The following is an 18,860-nucleotide window of genomic DNA, read 5'->3' as shown; positions in this document are numbered from 1 at the left end:
AGAATAAGAATCAAAGCTTTGCGTTGACGCCGGAGACTGAGGAGGAGGATAAGCCTGATAACTCGGAGCTTGATTCCACGACTGCTGTTGCGAAAAGCTCGGATCTTGAAACGAAGACCTTCGATTGAAGCTTCTTCCACCGGATTCCGTTGAACTCTTTGAAATTCGCAATCTTTCAAATTGAATAACAATGTTCAAATCTGGAATTTGGGGTTATTTTTTATTAGGGTTTTCCAGTGACGGCCGCTAAATTTGTGGAAAACTTCGTGGAAGCGAGGATGCATCGTCAACGCGGCTATTTGTGTTTTTGGTAGATGTAACCGACTCCGAAATGGGGAGAGAGAGAGAGAGAGAGAGAGAGAGAGAGAGAGAGAGAGGGGGGGAAATGGGGAGAGAGAGAGAGAGAGAGAGAGAGAGAGAGAGAGAGAGAGGCGGTATGAGGGGGGTAGGGTGGTTTATTTAGGAAGTTTTTATCTTAGCATCATTTACAGGAATAAATAAAAATAAAAAGAAATTAAATACGTGGATAATGATAAATTTTACTGTTCATAGTGTAGTTTTCCTTTAGTTATAAAGGAAAGTAGATACGTCGAGTAAATTTACTGTTCTGCATAGTATTTTATCTTGTTATAAGCAATACATTTTTTGGATTATTCTTTAAGTATAGAGCAATAGATATGATTTTTAATTTTAAATATTCAATAATCATATCAAATAACAAAGTTATTTTTTAAAATGCAATGCTTAAAAAAACATGGAGCTTTACTTTAAGTATACCACTAATACCGGTAATGAGAAAGAAAATGATATTCAGGAGGATCTTTCTTATTGAACAAATAACACTACACATCAGACATTTTATTTATACTAGCTGGTAAATCTGGGCTATTTTATAAAAGTTCAAAAAAATCTGGAAATACAAGTATTCGGAAATTATGTACATTTACCCAACAAATGCTGATCATGATATCCTACTTTAAGTAAATGTTACTCTTATAAACAAGTTCTAAATTCATACAAAATAATGTGGATAAAATTTAGAATTGCTCTTTTCGCAAATGCTTTGTATACATTGATACTGCTATTTAAAAGAAATTGTGAAGGTACACAAGATTCAAGGAATAAATCATTATTTCTTCAATTTTGTAACAATAGAGAGTATTTTAGTAAATATAGGAGTAATTTGGACATTTTTTATTATTATGTATTGATGCGTACTTCACCTCTCTCTTCTTTTATCTCTCACTCTCTAGTTACGTTGGCCTTTCATTTCTCTTCTCTAACGAAAAAGTATCATTTATAACTCTTTTAACAATAACATAATTGAACTCTAAATTTGACATAACTTTCTAAATAGTTTTGCTAAGCATAGTTTATGTAGTAGTTTACTTATATTTTCATGTAGAAGTCTACAGGAAAATTTACTTTTTTTTTTAAATTTTGATCATGTGCACTATCTATGTATATCCATTTTTTATGAGTACTTTTTAAATAGACATAAAATGATCACAACTTAAATTTACATGTAGAATCGAAAATTGTTTAGATGGAAACTTATTATTACTTGCACGTGCAATTGCATGATATGCTAGTTTGAAGAAAATTATTCTATCAAGTAATAACTGCTTAACTCAGGGAATTGGATTGCTTATTTTCTCATGAATATTGATTATCTAATGCATAATTGTGACTAATTCTAAATTTAATAGTCATTATACTTTCATGACTTGCATTCATTTCTAATCCATATTTGAGGGTTGTTTGGTTAGATGGAAATAGACTTGCAAATCTAAATAGAGCAACTACATTTCTGAGTATATCATTTGGTTTATAACTTTCTAATTTGGAAAGGTAAATAGACTTGTATTTTGTGATAAATGCTATGATCAATTTAGTGGAAGGAAAAACCATACATGTCAAAAAAAAAATCAAAAATAATTCCACTTTATTAAAAAAATCTTTTTAAATTCAAATAGAAAAACTATCTACACCCCTGTTTTCCTCATATAACAAAACTTTATAGATTTTGCCTAATTGTTTTTCAACCAAATTAAACTTGCACCTGGAATTCTCGAAATACATTTCCTATAATATAATTCTAGATATCCAAACCTTAACGTCTTGTTTGGTACACGAGAATGAGTGAGGATGGATGACAATTCCAACTTCTCATTCATAAATATCAAATATGATGTGTTTTCCAATGCTAGAAATGTCATTCTCACTTCTCATCAATCCCCGATTGATGTGGAAATTGTTATTCCCAATGAGTTATCAAGGAGTTGATATTCCCAGTTAAGTAGGGATGAAAGTAATAAAATAAATTTTAGATATACCTTTTTAAAACATATTCCCACTTAATTCTCTATTTGCAACCAAATATGAAATGAGAATGAGCATTCCATTCCTATATCAATTTTATTTTATTTATACTTCATTTCATTCTCACTTGATTCATTTCCTGCGTACCAAACAAGGCGTAAATTTGAAGCTTGACTTCTTGCAGCGAATATTGTATGTGACATTTGTTGGTTGAATTAGGTTTGCAGCAAACCAAATAACCTTGAGCACAACTCATAATTATTCGTTAGACCTCTTATTCATAGGCAAAGAAACAGCCAACACGTGGGGGGCTTGTTTTTCTCCGGATGATTCATGATTGTGAGGGAACGAAAGCAAAGGAAAGTAAGAATAATCGCATTTTCCTGCTCAACATTATTTTTTCTATTTATTTTAACATATTTCTTACTCTTATGAAGAAACTTCTTGACAGTTTAAAGGGTTACTTTCACAAAAAACCCCTGAACTTTGGGAGGTGTAGCACATAAGCCCCTGAATACCGACTCTCCCATCCGAATAAATTTGAACTAGTGATAGAACAATACCTTCCCTCAGGAAAGAAATTTGTGATTTGACGAGTTAACCTCTGCTTGTAAAGGCGTCGTTATACATAGAAAAACCATCATTGCCTTTCTTGCTAAAACGCCTGAAAAAGACAAAAGTAGGAAGCTCTTGGGAAAACGACACAAAATTAAACGAACCTCAAGCAAGCACATAAGCATTTGGAGGTCCAAGAATTGACCCTTGAACAGTTAAAATCAGAACAAAACTCTTCATGGTATAAAATTCATAGATTGCTCTTCTTCTCCAAAAAGCGAAAAAAAAAAGACAGAAAAAAATTCCCCACCGTCCATTTTAAATCACACCATCCACACTTGGCGGCCAAGACTCTAGCAGACCAAAAGAAAAGGCAACGTGTCCATTAACGCGGAAGTCATAGGAGCCGACGAAAAATTCGCCTGCATTTGTGAGTCCAAACTTGCAAAAATCAGGCCACCGTCTACTAGACACTAGTATAAAAAAGATCCCGCGAATCTCCTCTATTTATAACACACAGCCTTGAGCAATCTCTGATTCAATTTTATTGCAATAAAAAATGGCATCGTATGGAGTTGCTCTTCATTTTAATCACACGCCTTCTTCTAAATATTTAGCAACCAAAAGTAATTTTCAGGCTAAGGCAGAGAAGACTGTTTCGTTCGTTACGACGGAGAAACAGAAGGAGGTGTCGCTTAAAGAAATCGGATTGCAAAGAAACATAGAATCCAACATTATAGCTTCCCTCGCGGTGCTCATTAGAAGAGCACCCCGAGAAATCTTGAAGCCGCCGGATACAAAAACGATACGTTGGGCGGAAATTGTTATTGACCAAGTGAGTCTGGTTTCTTTAATCTTTTTTCTAGTTAATCTCTCTATATCATGAATTTATGATACGAGCTTATGTTAAACTTGTATTTGTGCAGGCTATTATCAACTGCAGATTCTTTACGCTCATTCCGGTTGTGGGAACGTTGGTTGGCTCAATTTTGTGCTTTGTTGAGGTATGAGTTCAAGATTTTTGTTTTTTTTTTCATAATGGATTTTTTTTGAAAGTAAGCTCAACTGCTATGCTTTTGATTCGGTTCTCAGGGTTGTTTCCTGATGCTAGAGTCTTACATTGAGGGTTTTCACATAGTAACTCAGAATTTGGACCATGGGAGGATGGTGGAAATGGTTATTGAAGGCATAGGTATTTAATCTATTAGCCTACTACTTATACTGTATTTTCTTCGGTCTCATTGTATATTTATGATTTTTTTTTTAATATTTATCAACTTCGCCTCCTTTGCAGATGTGTTCCTCGTAGGAACTGCTATGCTTACCTTTGGACTAGGCTTGTACTCCATGTTTATAGGCTTAACGACATCTAGTGGGCTTTTGGCCCGTGGATCTAATCGCTCTACTCTCTTTCATCCAAAGGTGAGCTATTTATCGTTTGATTTGTGACCGTCAGTAGGCTTTATGAGCGAGTAGAGGCATCTAATCTAGTTTTCTCGCGAGATGTTACCAACAAGTTATTGAACAGGCATTCGTCTGTGATGCAGACAAAAAGCAGACTAACTAGTAAAATGAGAGTTATTTTAGAGATAATTTTGTGTTAGGTTGTAAATAAATGACATGAATACCTCCCACTCGCTTCCTTGTAGGAGGAAGTACCTCTGAAAGTTCACCGACGGTGCGCGTGGCAGCTCTAAAACCTCTCGTCTTAGTCTGAAATAACAGAACCAAAGACTGCTTGAGTAAATTCTAAGCGTGCTGTTCTAAAATGAAACGAGCCCGTGTATTGTCAATTTATGTCCTGGGCATTGCTAGATGGTATTATTTCCTTATTAAACACTTAAAAGCCGATTGTTCTGATCTCACGTCTGCTTTTATTTCAGATGCTCTCCGGTTGCTCCAATACGAACTCAATCCCTCGGGCAAAGTCAAGATTAGGGCACGCGGTTGTGATGCTCTTGAAAGCAGGGGCGCTGGAAAAGTTCAAGAACGTGCCATTGACAACGGGATTAGATCTCGCTTGTTTTGCTGGGGTCCTAATTTTCTTATCGGCGTCCATGTTTCTCTTATCACAGCTGCATCGCGGTCCAGAGGAGAGAACCACGGTTGAGCCGAACCCGCATACGGTTTAGCTTCATAGAGAACATCTGACCATCCGAATGTTTTAACGGTGCAAGGCCATTGTTAAAGAGAGTATGTAGAGTGGTGTAGAGAGTTGATACACGCTCCATTTATTTATTTATTTATTTATTTTAATTTCAAAAGGCTGATCACATTGGAATCGGAGTATTCAAGGGTGTAAATGAATGGGTTCACCAATTAAACCAAGTAAACAGAGCTGTTGAACAAATTCTATGAGAAGAGCTGAGAAATAGTGTGAAGCAGAGGTAAAGAGCGATGACAAGAAAACCCTACTCCATAAAGGGCAAAAGAAAGGGTGTGAGACCGCATATTCACAGTATCCTATCTCCCAGAAATCAACTTTTAAATGACTTATAGAGTACATGCTAAAATTTTTTAAACTTGCACTTATATACCCTCACTTGCTTTTGATAACACCTATACACCCTAAAGTTTTTAAAATCCGGTACTTAAATACCCTAAAGTTTTTAAAACTGACACTTAAAAACCCTAAAGTTTTTAGAATTTACATTTAAATACCCTCAAACTTGCATAATCGAGAGTATTTATGTGTAAGTTTTAAATACTTTAGGGTATTTAAGTGTCAATTGTAAAAACTTTAGGGTATTTAAGTGCCACAGAAAAAAATGAGGTATTTAAGTGCATGCTTAATTAATCATGGGTATTTTCTTGCTACCAAATACAAGTTGGGGTACATAAGCAAAAAGTAGGTGAAACAATAGGGCTTACAAGCGCTGTTTAGTCAATGAACTGCAAATTACCTGCCACAGCAAAACAGTTTGGTTACACAAAATTTTTACAAAATAAGAAAACAAAGCCTAAATAAAAAATAACATTAAATGAAAAGAATTTAATATGAATCTATGCTGCAGGGGAAAAATTATGCAACCATGTTCTTCCGTTGTAAGTACAAAAAGAGAACACAGAAAAGGAGACTTTACACCTTGATAAAAGCACGTAGGTGCTTCCTCCATCTTATCTACTTTTATTTAGTGAAAGAATCACCTCAAAACTGTCATCCAGAAGATACAGTTATAGCGTGTTATCATACAGGATATATTCCACAACATATTTAAGAAATGAACTAAAACTAGAACTTAGGACTACACATGACATGTGATAAGATGCTTAGGGAAAAAAAGCATAAATTACAACAACACTGTCAAAAAGATGTACATATGTCTACATTGAAGCAAGAAGGTCTCGCATTTCTCCCACAGATGGAATGCTCTCATTAGGATATATCTTGGCAACCAATTGAGCAAAGCTCTCATACTTGTCCAGAAATTCTTTCTGCAGGGCAAGGATAGAGGAAGTCAGATAAGTTAGCAAAAGATAAAAAGTTTTCAAAGTGCTAGTAATATGTGTATTCTAGTGAAAGAGACTTTCAGGGAAAGAATATTAACATATAATTTGAGCTCAGCATAGTTCTAACTGAGATCTTTCTCCAGCTCTTCTAAAGACAAGAACTACACAAATGGTAATACTTAATGTGACTACCGTTTCTTACTTTGAGAAAATGAACTCTAACAAGATTTCCAAGCGTTAACCCAAACCCTCCCTGCCAAGGTACCAATCAACCAATATGGTTCAAGGCCAACACGTTGTATTGGTTACTTCACTAGGATACCCAGTGTTGAACGCCTAAAAAACAATTCACTAGCGTTGTAATGATGTACTACCTATTATTGTCTGAGCCAGCAAATGTATTGAGATGACGGTGAAGATTGCTAAAAGATCTGGCACCAAAATCTATAGTCGTCTTGAAGGTTTCTATTGTTGGAGAACTTTGAGCATACTTTGCCGACATCATTAATTACAGATTTCTAGAGGAATATAAATAAAACCGATTTAAAATGAAGTTACAAGCCATTAGGTTTGAAATAACAGTTCAAGAAATCCAGCCACATATGCTGTCATGAAAATCAATCTTGGGAGTATACTAGAAAAAATACCTTGCATTTATCCCATAAGGATGGCAGCAATTCCTCTGAAGTCAAGTTCCTTTGCAATTTCCTATACATGGCATTGATGGATTTGTCAACCTGTCCGAAGAGGTAACTGAAAGTTATCTATCCAGGTGCTAAAAAAACAAAAAAGCAAAAAAAAAGTAATTAAAAAAAAAGGCAGTTGATCGTCTTCAAAAGCTTTACCCCAGACAAACTGGATTTCAACATCTTTCTGAGGTCTGTCTTTGACAATCCAAGCTGAAATGGGATCTGCAGAATTAAAACAGACTGTCAGCCAATAATCAAGGTTGATTTTTTAAACGCTTCCACATGATCTTCCATCCACAAATGCACCATAAAGTGTAAAGCCTCCAAAAGGGACAAAAAGAAAAAGTACATGTGAGCGTACACATAAGAAGCATGAATCAAGCACAACAAAATATCGAACGTATAATTACGTGGAGCAGTCAAATAAAGATTAAGATGGATCAAAGTTCCTAAAAGAAAGAAGAGAATCCAAATGCAAAACTAGATGGTCGCCGTGAGTTTATCATTATTAGGTCCAATGAGATTTTGCTAAGATGTAAGTAAGCTATGAAGGCAATTCTTTGATCGGGCCTCAAAAGAAAACCAACTACGACTCCTCTCCTAAGCACAAGATTATTCAGAATGATTAAGTGATTATCATGAAAAACCAAGTTAATGACTAGATTTAAGATCAAAACTAAATCTAACATGCAAGAAGTCATATTTCTAGGGGTTTATATGCGAAATGGTTCAAATTTAAAAATAAAAGTAAAAAATAAAATGAAAAAAAAAACACTCAGGCTTCGTTCACAAGGATGTAGATAAGTTTATAAGATAACTTTGGAGACAGTTATGATCTTAATCAAAAGGATGTTACTGAAACAAAAAATGAGAACAGAGAACTATTCAAACCTCATTGAACTAAATGAAAATTTTCTTACCCGATAACTGAGGAACAGGTCCAAATGTAAAAGAAAGTGTTGCCAAAGTTGGGAACTATAGGAATTTCATATTTGGGCTCCGCATGGAAGAAGGTTTTGTCGAGCTGGAAATCAGATAACAATAAAGAGTTGTGAATCCTTGATGAAGATTCACAGATAGACTTGTCTAAGAAGCTTCATTGTGGTTTTAAATTGGATGCACTATGTAGGTTATGCATGCCAGGTATATCTCTCCCATATCGCACATGGCATGGTCAGGAAGGTTTTGAATGCAAAACGATCCGATACACTGGAGGTATCCGGCACACATGAGTATTTACAAAAGTGGTTTTCGAGATAAAGGGATGGGATAGAGATAGTTTTGAGTATGTTTATACCCAAAAGCTATACGAAGAGGAAATAATTGACTCCACTGGCGACCAGACGAGTGAGTAAGCTTCTACCTTATGGCTGTATAGACTTCCAAAGGCAATCATGCATTTTTGAGAATTATGGCATGAGTTGAAAACAAGGCATCTATATTTGATAAAGGAAGTGGTACTTCAGGAATGAAGTAATCTAACAATTAAAATTATTAAAAGAATGTGTAGGTTTGATTGAGGAAGCCAGACTGCTGCTACACCTTCAGATAACATTAGATGAATGAATCTATAGGCAGACAATAGTAGAAATGGAACACGAGAAAGTCGCATTGACATGAAGAAAATTTAGTGATTTCTCACCTCCTCAGGTGTAATAGTGTACATTAGATCCTCAATTTTCCTTGCAAACTGAAACAGTTTTTCAAATTGCTGCAGAAAGACAATTAGATAAATCAAATAAGCACTTGTTCTTATACTCAACAGAAGCTAGAGCTCGTTTTAACAGCGGGAACAACTTATGTTGAGCCCTGAAGGAAAAGCAATGAGAAAGTACAAGTTGAGAGAGCTTGTGCTTACAATATAAATGATCATATTAATATGACGAGTGCATGCTTGTTCATATGATTCACTAGCCTGATGATAAAACTTTGCAAGTGTTGGCACAACATTAGCCAAATCATAAAGGCTGCATCCAAACACATCATGTGAGTAAATTGTCTGATACTCAGAGTCAATTTGATGGATTAAGATGAGTTGAGCGAGAAAGAGAAATTAACAACAAATGAAGAATCATGAGACTATAACAAATTGACCTTATCCCATCATTTGGATCACAAAAGAACATATTAAGACAAATGATTGTTGGAGAACCTGTTCTGGAAAGCTGCATAGTTCTCCAAAAGTATAATGTCGGCATGCTTCTGATCACCTTGTGCAATCTTCTCTAATGTCCCAAACATTATGCTGACCTGTTGCAAGTCCCATGCTGATTAACTTCAGAAGTCCAAATTTAACCATTTAAAATCCTAAAAATAAAATAACAGCTAGATAAGACCTAGATTTGTCTAGCACATAAAATTTATAAATGAAGGTCATTCAAGACCATATGTATCCCATGAAGATAGCAGCTTCACTTACTGTCATTCATCAATAACACAGACTCTCCCAAACTTCAATATATCAGGTCCGAGTTTATAACGATAGGTTAAGTCCTCCTCATTAAACTATTCTTTATAGGAGGAAATACAATGAAATACTCAACAGGACTTTTAAACTAAAATTTGCATTATTTTTTGCAACTTCAAAAGAATAATGGTTATTATTTGTCATACGAGGAACATCGACATGCATCGAGAGAGATATTGGCATCCTTCCCAAATCTTTAAATAAAAACAGACGTACATATGCATGCATGCACAAATATGCATACCTATATATTATGAGAGTACCGGTTTCCAAAGGAGACCACTGGCAGAAAAAGATCATTTTACCGTCAACTGAGATTTATCAACACCATTTATGAACCGCTAGTTTAACAGACCCACCAAAGATTTTGTACTTTTAATTCATGATATTTAACCTTTCATCAGACAGTTGCAAAATTATCAGTTTTACTATAACAAAACATTTTCACCACTATATTAAGTAGAATAAGTAATTCATGAGAGTGGTGTATGTACTTTTAATTCATGCTATTTAACTTTTCATCAGACAGTTGCAAAATTATCAGTTTTACCATAACAAAACATTTTCACCACTATATTAAGTAGAATAAGTAATTCATGAGAGTGGTGTATGTACTTTTGATTATGGAGGCCAAGAGTAACTGAATTAATCATCTAACTGAAAGATACTTTCACCCCTAAATTAGGGAAAAAGAGTAAGTAATTCAAGATAAGTGTAAATACTTTCAATTATGAAGGCCAACACTATCTATCTGCTAAATGAGCTACTAACAGGTAGAGTATGGCACAGCTGTCTGCTAATTGAGCTACCAACAAAACAGACTAATGGTGATACCAATACTGCTAGTCACATAGGAGTAGGTAGATCTCAACACTCCTTTCTCTTGGTAGCTCATTCTGCTTAATGAGATGGCAACTCATACTTTTACATATACGGTATATGAGTATTATGTGTGTGTGTTGTATATCAAGTTTGACCTAAAATGTTCATCGAGCATGATTGAGCAAGCTCAGAATTAGTTTAAATTTAGCTCCAAGAGAAAGATAACCTAAGCATATATTATGTCTGTCCTACTCCTTGCAGATATCTTGAAGCATCAAGTTGCCAGTGTAGGTTCTATTTCAAATTGAGTAAAGGAAGAAGCAGGACCAAAAAAATAAGCATCCATTATAGTGTCATGAGTACTTATTGAGGGTTGATAAGCAACAGACTACTCACTAGTTTTGTGTAGGCTCTGTCAACCAAGTCTCTAGACTGCCCCTGTATATATTGCTCCATACGTGTCGCAAGTGTGGCAAACCTATACAGAAAAGAATACCATTACTTAAGCACAAACTATCATTAGTCAAAGATAATGATATTTTTCCAGATAGAACAGCCTTCTTTAAACAAAAGGCTCACTACAGAATCAAAACAAGTACCAATCATTACATCTACTACTTGAATTATCTGTTTTATTCTGTTTTGCATGCTGGATTCTAAGATGTAGACTGTCAAGTGTTAATCAACACAATTCTGCAGTGGCCAGTAGGTTAGGTCAGACATGGGTTCGCTATACTGTGAACTGACTTCAATGTCATAATTAGTATTTTCAAGAAATTTAAAGCCACATTCGATTGACTAAGATGAATTCCAATATAATGGTAACCGCTTAGAAAGAAGATCAATTAGCATAAACAGTCAGAACTAACTTAACTAGAAAGCTAACATGAAAACTCAATGATGAATATAAAAGAACAGCATCAACCTTGGAATATAGGAGAACACGCCCATTTGTCGTACACTACGTTCATTCCTCTCAATTTGATGGCAAGCCTCATCAACAAACTAAAACACACAAACGATAACATGAGACAGAGCGGGGAGAAAAACATTCCTAGAAGCTGCCCACAGTACTATTACTCTGAAGAGAACACACCCTATTGAACTGCATTGATATTCTGGATTCCAAGTCATCAAGAAGCCGACGCACAAATCCTGCAGCATCCGCTTTCTGACCAGAAAGGTAACGCTCTGTAATTCCGTGCATCGATATGCAGCGCAGTGGATCAATTTTGTATGCCCAATCTACCACTGCATAGAAGTCTTCCTACACATAGTTAAATATGAAAGTCAGCTCCATGTTTCTCTAATTATGCATTCTGGATCAGTACGCTCCTAATTATATCGAATTAAAAAAAAATCTGCAAATTAGTTCAATCCATGCCTCCAACAAATAGTGAGAAGAAACACCTCCAAAATTGAAGGGGTAGATCCCACCAGTACTCCACCAAAAAAAGGAAGGAAAGGATATTCCACATTCCATTATGAATAATTCTATCATTCAAATACGTAGTGTATTTTCCCCCTTAGTGTCAGTAAATACTGACTGAACCCCCCCCCCCCCAAAAAAAAAAAATAATAATAAATAAATAAAAATAAAAAATAAAAAACCGCGGGAACAAAACACACCCACACCTCACCCCAAGCAAAAACAGTTGGACCTGACTATGTGCATGCATTAAGATGCATTACTGAAAACATACTTTTCTCCTTCATAACTATCCGACTTTACCAAAGCGATGGATAAGTCTTAAGGACTTCATCAAGAAACAGAATCACAGGATTAACTTTATAATTGTTTGGCATCATTATCAAAGCATCTCAAGATATAAAATCTGATTGCAAGTTCATATTCAAATTCAAGAATTTAGATGAACTTCATCATATATAATTTTACTTATCTGCTAACATTCATCTTTATATCTAAAGGTAATTGATAACTTGTTTCTAAAAAGAGGGTAGTTAATAACCTTGACCATGGCTCTAAGTTTTTTCAAGAAAATTTACTAATAACATTATTTCATACATTATAAGCTTATCTTCATAGAGAAAATATTTATAAATGACAAATTACCTGGATTCCATCAAGTAATTCTTGAAGAGCTTCATTTAATGTTCCTAGCTCAGTTGGTCCATTATCTGCAAAGAGATTATATGCATTTATAGTGGGGAAGGCTTAAAAAAGGATATCAGACGACAACCTGAAACTAAATAAATAAAAGCAACCAGTTGATCTGATTGTGAGAGAAACATACTCGACTTGATATCATTTCCATCAGAATCTATAAAACTTATATCATCATCATCATCATTTGTGTCATTGTCATCAGATGAATTTTTGTTTCCATTAGCAAGAGCACCAGGTGGAACAAAGGCAGGAACTTCAAAACACATGAAATGCGCAAAAAAAGAACTCTGCAGAAGAGTAAGCATGGGCAGCCATACTTAGTATGCAATAGGAAGACCTATGCTAAACAAGACCCATGCCGGGGCCAGTGCATGAAAATACAAAACAATAACCTCATCCACAAGAAGAGGAATGAAAATTGTAAGCATCTTCGAGTATGCTTCAGAAACGTTAGAAGTATCCGCACTATTTGCTGTGTGACCAGGACCTGCAGAAGCTTCTAGCCAAACAGTTGGGTTTCTCGATGCCTTTGTGCTTGCACGAAGTTCACTTGCAAATTCACGTGCCTGAACGTACCAAAACAAAGGAATTCATCAGTAAGACAATGGCAAGCCCAATTATATCTTCATGTGTCAGTGGACTAATTTTGGTCTAAATAAAAACAGAGCACCAAGAAGAGTAATGTGAAATTATGCCAACCCAACGTTGAACTAGAATCCATAAACATTTTATAAATAAACATTGTAGTACTTCCTAACATCTCCTCTGTGGCTCTGTCGTAACAGCACTCCAAACTCTACGGGGACAGTAGTATTATAATTTTATATCATGCACCCCGCAGATTTGAGCACCTTGTTTATGAGCCAAAAGGCCCAAAACCTGTGTTTTTTTCCAACCCAGTTTTTAAATGCACACTCAGACGAATTTAAACTTTGATGGATACAATCTTAAAGCCACCACCACTGCAATAATGCTAGAAGGGATTAAGGTAAAGGTTGAGGGTTGTAATTTTACACCTAACAGAGTCAAGGTGTTAGATTATAAGCAATGTTTTAAATATCGGCTACCATGTCGGACATGGCGGCCGATATGACGGTTTGATACCCTAGTCGTCACGAAATCCTTGATTTTAATGCGTATTGTGTTTCTGAGGTCATGTCGGAAAAAATCGGGTATGTCGGGTGCCATTGCGGCCAAGAAAAATCGGCCAAATTTCAGAAAAAGCGGTTTTAAGCTTAGTGGGTCAAGTTTGAAAAACCCGACCCGACCCAATAAGCTCATTTAACTTTTCTTTAGGGTTTTTTTTTTGCCACAAGTTAGCCACAAATCTGTTTCCCGCCTCCCCTTTCTCCATTTCTTCGTCCCTGCGAGCTGCGAACCCATCTTCTTCTTCTTCGTCCCTGGAGCAAAGGTAATGGCAAATATATATATATATATATATATATATATATATAATTATTATATATATATATATATATATATATTATATTCCTCTCTTTATTTTCTCAGAAGCTTCATCTAACCTCTCTCTCTCTCTCTTTCAGCTTCAGTTCAAGAAACCCTCTCATTCAGAAGCAGAGCAAGGAGGTATGTATCTCTTTCCCTCTCAGTCTCTTCTCTCTCTCCACTCAGTCTCTGTCATCTCTCTCTCTCATGTCCCTCTTTCTCTCTCTCAACCTAGTCTCTGTTCTCTCGATATCCTCTTTTTCAGGCCGCCCCCCCCCCCCTTTTCTCTTTCGTCTCTCCTCTCTCAAGTCTCAATTCTTAATTTTCTCTTTTTCAGTCTCTCTCTCTCAATCTTTTTTTCATCTCTCTCATAATCTCATTCCATGTCAAACAAAAATAAAACAAGAAATGTTATAAGCCTGCAGAAAGAGGTCTATTTCTCGATAGCCTTTCTTCTCAGATGCAATCGACCATAGGCTATCTAAATTAAATCAGAATATAATTGTTGTTAGCATTTAACAAAGAGGAAAAAGAAATTTCTGTTAAGAACAGTAACAAAGAGCAAGCTAGGTAGTACTTATTAAGTTATAATCAGCCACAACCTTATCATGTGATTTGAAAACATAGTTAATATCAATTTCAAGCAAAATATTTTTATAAAATTGAAATGAGTATTAGACTATTAGTTGAAAACAATACTTTGGTTATTTACATGCATGAATCATGATGCACAATTATTTGATTGAGTTGTAAATATGTATAATCACCACGCATGAATCATGATGCACAATTATTTGATTGAATTGTAAATATGTAATTGGTTTTAAGTTTGTTTAACTAATTATATGTTTGTTGTCTATTATAATTTTTAGGAACATGTCATCAAAAGGACAATGGTCTACTAAGCCGCCAACATCAAAACCGGGCGGTAAAGATCCATATTGGGCATATAGGGAGAGAGTTGGCTCCGATACCAACAAGATTAAATGCAAATATTGCACTCAGACATTCAATGGCGGGATTACCAGATTCAAAGCTCATTTAGCCGGAAAGAGAGGGAATTGCACACCGTGTATAAAAGTCCCTGATGATGTTAAAAGAAAAGTCTCTGAAATGGTGGAGAATGCAAAGAAGAGCAAGGAGGATAATGAGACAAAGATCCATAATTTGTTGAGTGAAGTGCATACAGGGGAGGACGAGGAGGAGCATAACTCCTTGACTACTCAAAGAAGCTCGTCATCCTCTTACAAGACAGTAGGCCCAATGGACTCCTTTGCTGTTCGTTCTCCCGAAGAGACCGTCCAATTAGTAGCTAAGGGCAAACAACCATCGATGGACTCCAAGCTAAGAAAGAAGAAAATGAAAGATGTTATGCTATACATCTCCAAATGGTTCTTTGAAGCTGGCATTCCATTTCATACAGTCACACTTCCCTCTTTCCATCAAATGCTACAAGCCGTAGGGATGTTTGGAAGTCATTTACAAGCTCCATCTATGTATGAGTTGAGTAAGACTTGCTTGCAGAGAGAGGTGGATGCAACGAAGGAGATTGTTGAGAACTTCAAGAAGACATGCATTGTCAACGGTTGTTCCCTGATGACTGATGCTTGGAGTGATCGAAAGTCTAGAAGTATCATGAACATAGTTGTACACTCTGCCGGGAGGGCATGTTTTTTGTCTTCACATGATACATCAGCCGATAAGCATGATGCTGACTATATTTGTGACTTTGTGGACAAGGCTATTGATGAGTTAGGGGAGAAAAATGTGGTGCAGATTGTCACCGATGGAGCTTTAAATAATATGGCGGCCTCTAAGAAATTGGAGGAGAAGAGGAAAAACATATTTTGGACCACTTGCGCAGCGCACACCGTGAACTTGATGTTATGCGACATAGCCAAGTTCAAACTCATTCATAATGTCATTACAATAGGGAGGAGTGTATCGGTATTTATATATAATCATACCAAGCCTCTTCAATTGTTTAGAGAGTTTACTAAGGGTGATCTTGTGAGACCGGGGGTTACAAGATTTGCTACGACATTCCTCTCACTGCAATCATTAAGGGATCACAAGAAAGAGATGAGGCGGATGTTCATCTTTGATCAATGGATGGATTGTAGCCTTTCAAGAACAACGGGTAAAAATGTATGTATTTAAATTTTAAAAATTAAAATTGATAGCTACATCCTTTCATCATTTATATTTCATTTGTTCTTTGATTGTTTGTATTATTTGTAGGTTGCTGAGATAGTTGTTAGCAACAAGTTCTGGGACAATATAGACTTTGCCCTCAAAGTTTTCAATCCTTTAGTGAAGGTTCTCCGGAGAGCCGATAGTGATAAAGTCCCATCTATGAGATTTATATATGGAGACATGTTGGTGGCCTTGGAAGAGTTGAAAGTAACCCTTGGAAATGATGAGAAAAAATATATTCCCGTATTGAAAATGATTAAGCCAAGATTCGATAAGAAGCTTTGTGATTCACTACATAAAGCGGGCTACTATTTGAATCCATATTTCTATTATCCGGCTTACACTAAAATTGAAAAAGATGGAACCTTCATGACATCCCTTGTAGAATGTATGCATAAAATCTTCTCAAATGACCATGCGACTTTCACAAAGATTAGAGCTCAATTACCTAATTATCAAGAACGTCTAGGGTCATTTGGAAATGAATATGCGAAGCGAGGAGCTTCTAGGGGTGATTGTCCAGGTAACTTTATAATATTAAATTAATTCATTAACCTCTATTACAAATTTATAAATTACTAATTTTTTCAAATATGAATTAACTAGTTACATGGTGGAGGTTTTATGGGAATGATACTCCCGAATTGAGAAAGATGGCAATGAGGATTGTGGCCTTGACAACTAGCTCTTCGGCATGTGAAAGAAATTGGAACACATTTGAGATGGTAATAAACTAATAATGTTTCTTGAATTTAGATCATGTTGTAGCCTTGTAGGTTTATAGCATTTTTTGCTAATTCACGTTTTCACTTGTAGATTCATACTAAGAAGAGAAATAGATTATCTCACAAAAAGCTTCATGACCTCGTCTTTGTCAAATTCAATGCAAAATTGAAGAACAAACATGCCGTCATAGATATAGATCCTTTGTGCGCCTATGATGATGAGGAATGGTCTCTGAATGGTTGATGGGTTCAAACGGGGATGATAGCGATGATGAAGTATTTCCGGGAGAATGTAATGGTTGATGGGTTCAAACGGGGATGATAGCGATGATGAAGTATTTCCGGGAGAATGTTTGACTTTTAGGCAAGTTGGACGGGGATGATAGCGATGATGAAGTATTTCCGGGAGAATGTTTGACTTTTAGGCAAGTTGGTGACATTTCGGGAGCTAATCCAAGAAAGCGAAAAAGTGCACGAACGCGAACCTATAAAAGAAAGAAAATGTCGGTATCATCTTCTTCGAAGGGGAAGAAGCCGGTGGAGGATGATGAGGAAGAAGATATTGAGACATCCTCGGAGTCGAATGAGGAGGATATTCCTACTCTCGATTTTGATGAGGATTGATTATAGTCATCTTAGTTTCAATGTTATTTTGGAATTACTTTTGGATGTTAAACAATTATGAGGTATTTGTAACTTTGAAAACTTGGTTGTATGCTTGCTTTGTTTATGTTTCTCTATGGATATGAATCATGTGATTTTCATTCTATATATTATAATTTTTATGTCACTTGCTTCATTCCTTATATGCTATTCTATGTTTACTAACAACATCTTCATATTTTGTAGGTCAAGCATTCGGATGGTGTCAATATGCACTCGGGAATCAGGTGTCTACAATTGGTTAGTGATCCTAACATCAATAATCATATGTTTAGACAATATAATTATCAAGTATGTGAAGATTCCATTTATGATATTATATCAACCTATCCGATATGGCAATCCGGTATTTTTTCATGTCCCCCGATATATCCCCGATTTTCGCTATCCGACATGAATTTTGGCCGACCGACATGAACCCGACATCCGACATTTAAAACATTAATTATAAGTATGCATCAGCAGTAGCAATGTATCAAGCAACTGCTGCTATATCTTGTACTTTAAGTTAAAGTAGAACATAAAACTCTAGTCAAGGCAAGGCACAGTAGTGAAAACAATAGTAAACATATCACCTAAAAAATATCCATGAATATAAATAAGAACTGCAAAATGTTAGAGTCCAAAGCATTATTTTCCCCTACCTCTCGACGAAGTAACAGGTTAAGTGAGTGACAGTATGCCTTTCTCAGAGGACCTAAACAACTTTTGTCAAGACCCTGAAGATATAAATACAAAGTAGACAGACTGTATCAGAAGGCATTCCAAAACCAAGTTCTGTTCAAAGCATTACGTTCTATATGACCAAGTACCTTCAAGTGCTGCAAAAGACGTGCATATGTCCTGCACTTATATCTCAAGTCAGCATGGTCAGGCCTTTTTAACTGCCCTCGCTGTAGGTACTCAAAAGAAAAGACAGGATCAGGTTGAATTACAGTGACATCATCAATTTATTTGAAATGCGAGAAGACAAAAACAATAACAATGGGAAACTACCTGAGAAAAATAGCTCTTGTCATTTATCATAAAATCTACCAAACTAGCAAAGTAGTTTCGTAAGAACTCAGATGCTCTTCGAACAAATGTGTTCTTCAACTTTTCTAGTTCTGCTCTTTTTTCCCTAACCTGCATGATTCAGTAACTCTGGTTCAGACTCATTTTGTGAAACTAAGTGGGAATAAACTTCAACAATGAAGAATCTATGAAGAAATGTTCTCTAAGAATGATGAATATATCATTATTATGTGACAAGAAATCTCTCATCCATAAATTACCAAGCCTTAAAAGTCAATATTGAAAGAAAAATTATCATTTACGCCCCTTGTCTACAGTTCCCTTAGTCTAGGAGAATGTTGCAAGGCTACCTGGCTTGCATGAGCTTAAGCTATGCAACAAAC

General features: G+C 35.8%; 2 protein-coding genes across 4 annotated transcripts in view; one reads left to right on the top strand and one right to left on the bottom strand.

Annotated features, from left to right (window-relative positions):
• On the top strand, positions 3,415–5,210 carry LOC109832116. 3 transcript variants are annotated; one of them, XR_002244642.1, is made up of 6 exons: positions 3,415–3,712; positions 3,804–3,881; positions 3,970–4,069; positions 4,172–4,299; positions 4,527–4,695; positions 4,761–4,850. XR_002244642.1 is itself a non-coding variant. In XM_020399554.1 (5 exons), exons 1-5 carry the CDS (start codon positions 3,437–3,439, stop codon positions 5,007–5,009), a joined length of 831 nt encoding a protein of 276 aa, XP_020255143.1. In that variant the 5' UTR covers positions 3,415–3,436; the 3' UTR covers positions 5,010–5,210. The 3 variants fall into 3 exon arrangements, 2 of the variants coding, with proteins under 2 accessions (XP_020255143.1, XP_020255144.1); XM_020399554.1 differs by lacking the exon at positions 4,527–4,695 and having other exon boundaries at positions 4,761–5,210; XM_020399555.1 differs by having other exon boundaries at positions 4,527–4,880.
• Positions 5,964–18,860, bottom strand: part of LOC109833229 (exocyst complex component SEC3A-like) — a 22,928-nt gene continuing 10,031 nt past the window's right edge. Inside the window, exons 11-25 of the mRNA XM_020400828.1 lie at positions 18,460–18,588; positions 18,276–18,356; positions 18,108–18,182; positions 12,826–12,999; positions 12,561–12,720; positions 12,380–12,444; positions 11,402–11,572; positions 11,231–11,310; positions 10,702–10,783; positions 9,169–9,266; positions 8,875–8,983; positions 8,659–8,727; positions 7,173–7,238; positions 6,975–7,064; positions 5,964–6,312 (exon numbers count right to left, since the gene is read on the bottom strand). Coding sequence (XP_020256417.1) covers positions 6,202–6,312; positions 6,975–7,064; positions 7,173–7,238; positions 8,659–8,727; positions 8,875–8,983; positions 9,169–9,266; positions 10,702–10,783; positions 11,231–11,310; positions 11,402–11,572; positions 12,380–12,444; positions 12,561–12,720; positions 12,826–12,999; positions 18,108–18,182; positions 18,276–18,356; positions 18,460–18,588 — 1,560 coding nt within the window. The 3' untranslated portion in view covers positions 5,964–6,201. The remainder of the gene's footprint in view (positions 6,313–6,974; positions 7,065–7,172; positions 7,239–8,658; positions 8,728–8,874; positions 8,984–9,168; positions 9,267–10,701; positions 10,784–11,230; positions 11,311–11,401; positions 11,573–12,379; positions 12,445–12,560; positions 12,721–12,825; positions 13,000–18,107; positions 18,183–18,275; positions 18,357–18,459; positions 18,589–18,860) is intronic.

Source organism: Asparagus officinalis, chromosome 3, assembly GCF_001876935.1.
Source record: "Asparagus officinalis chromosome 3, Aspof.V1, whole genome shotgun sequence".
Lineage (NCBI taxonomy): Eukaryota > Viridiplantae > Streptophyta > Magnoliopsida > Asparagales > Asparagaceae > Asparagus > Asparagus officinalis.
Note: the sequence above shows the minus strand (reverse complement) of the source record. Positions and strands in the feature narration are given on the sequence as shown.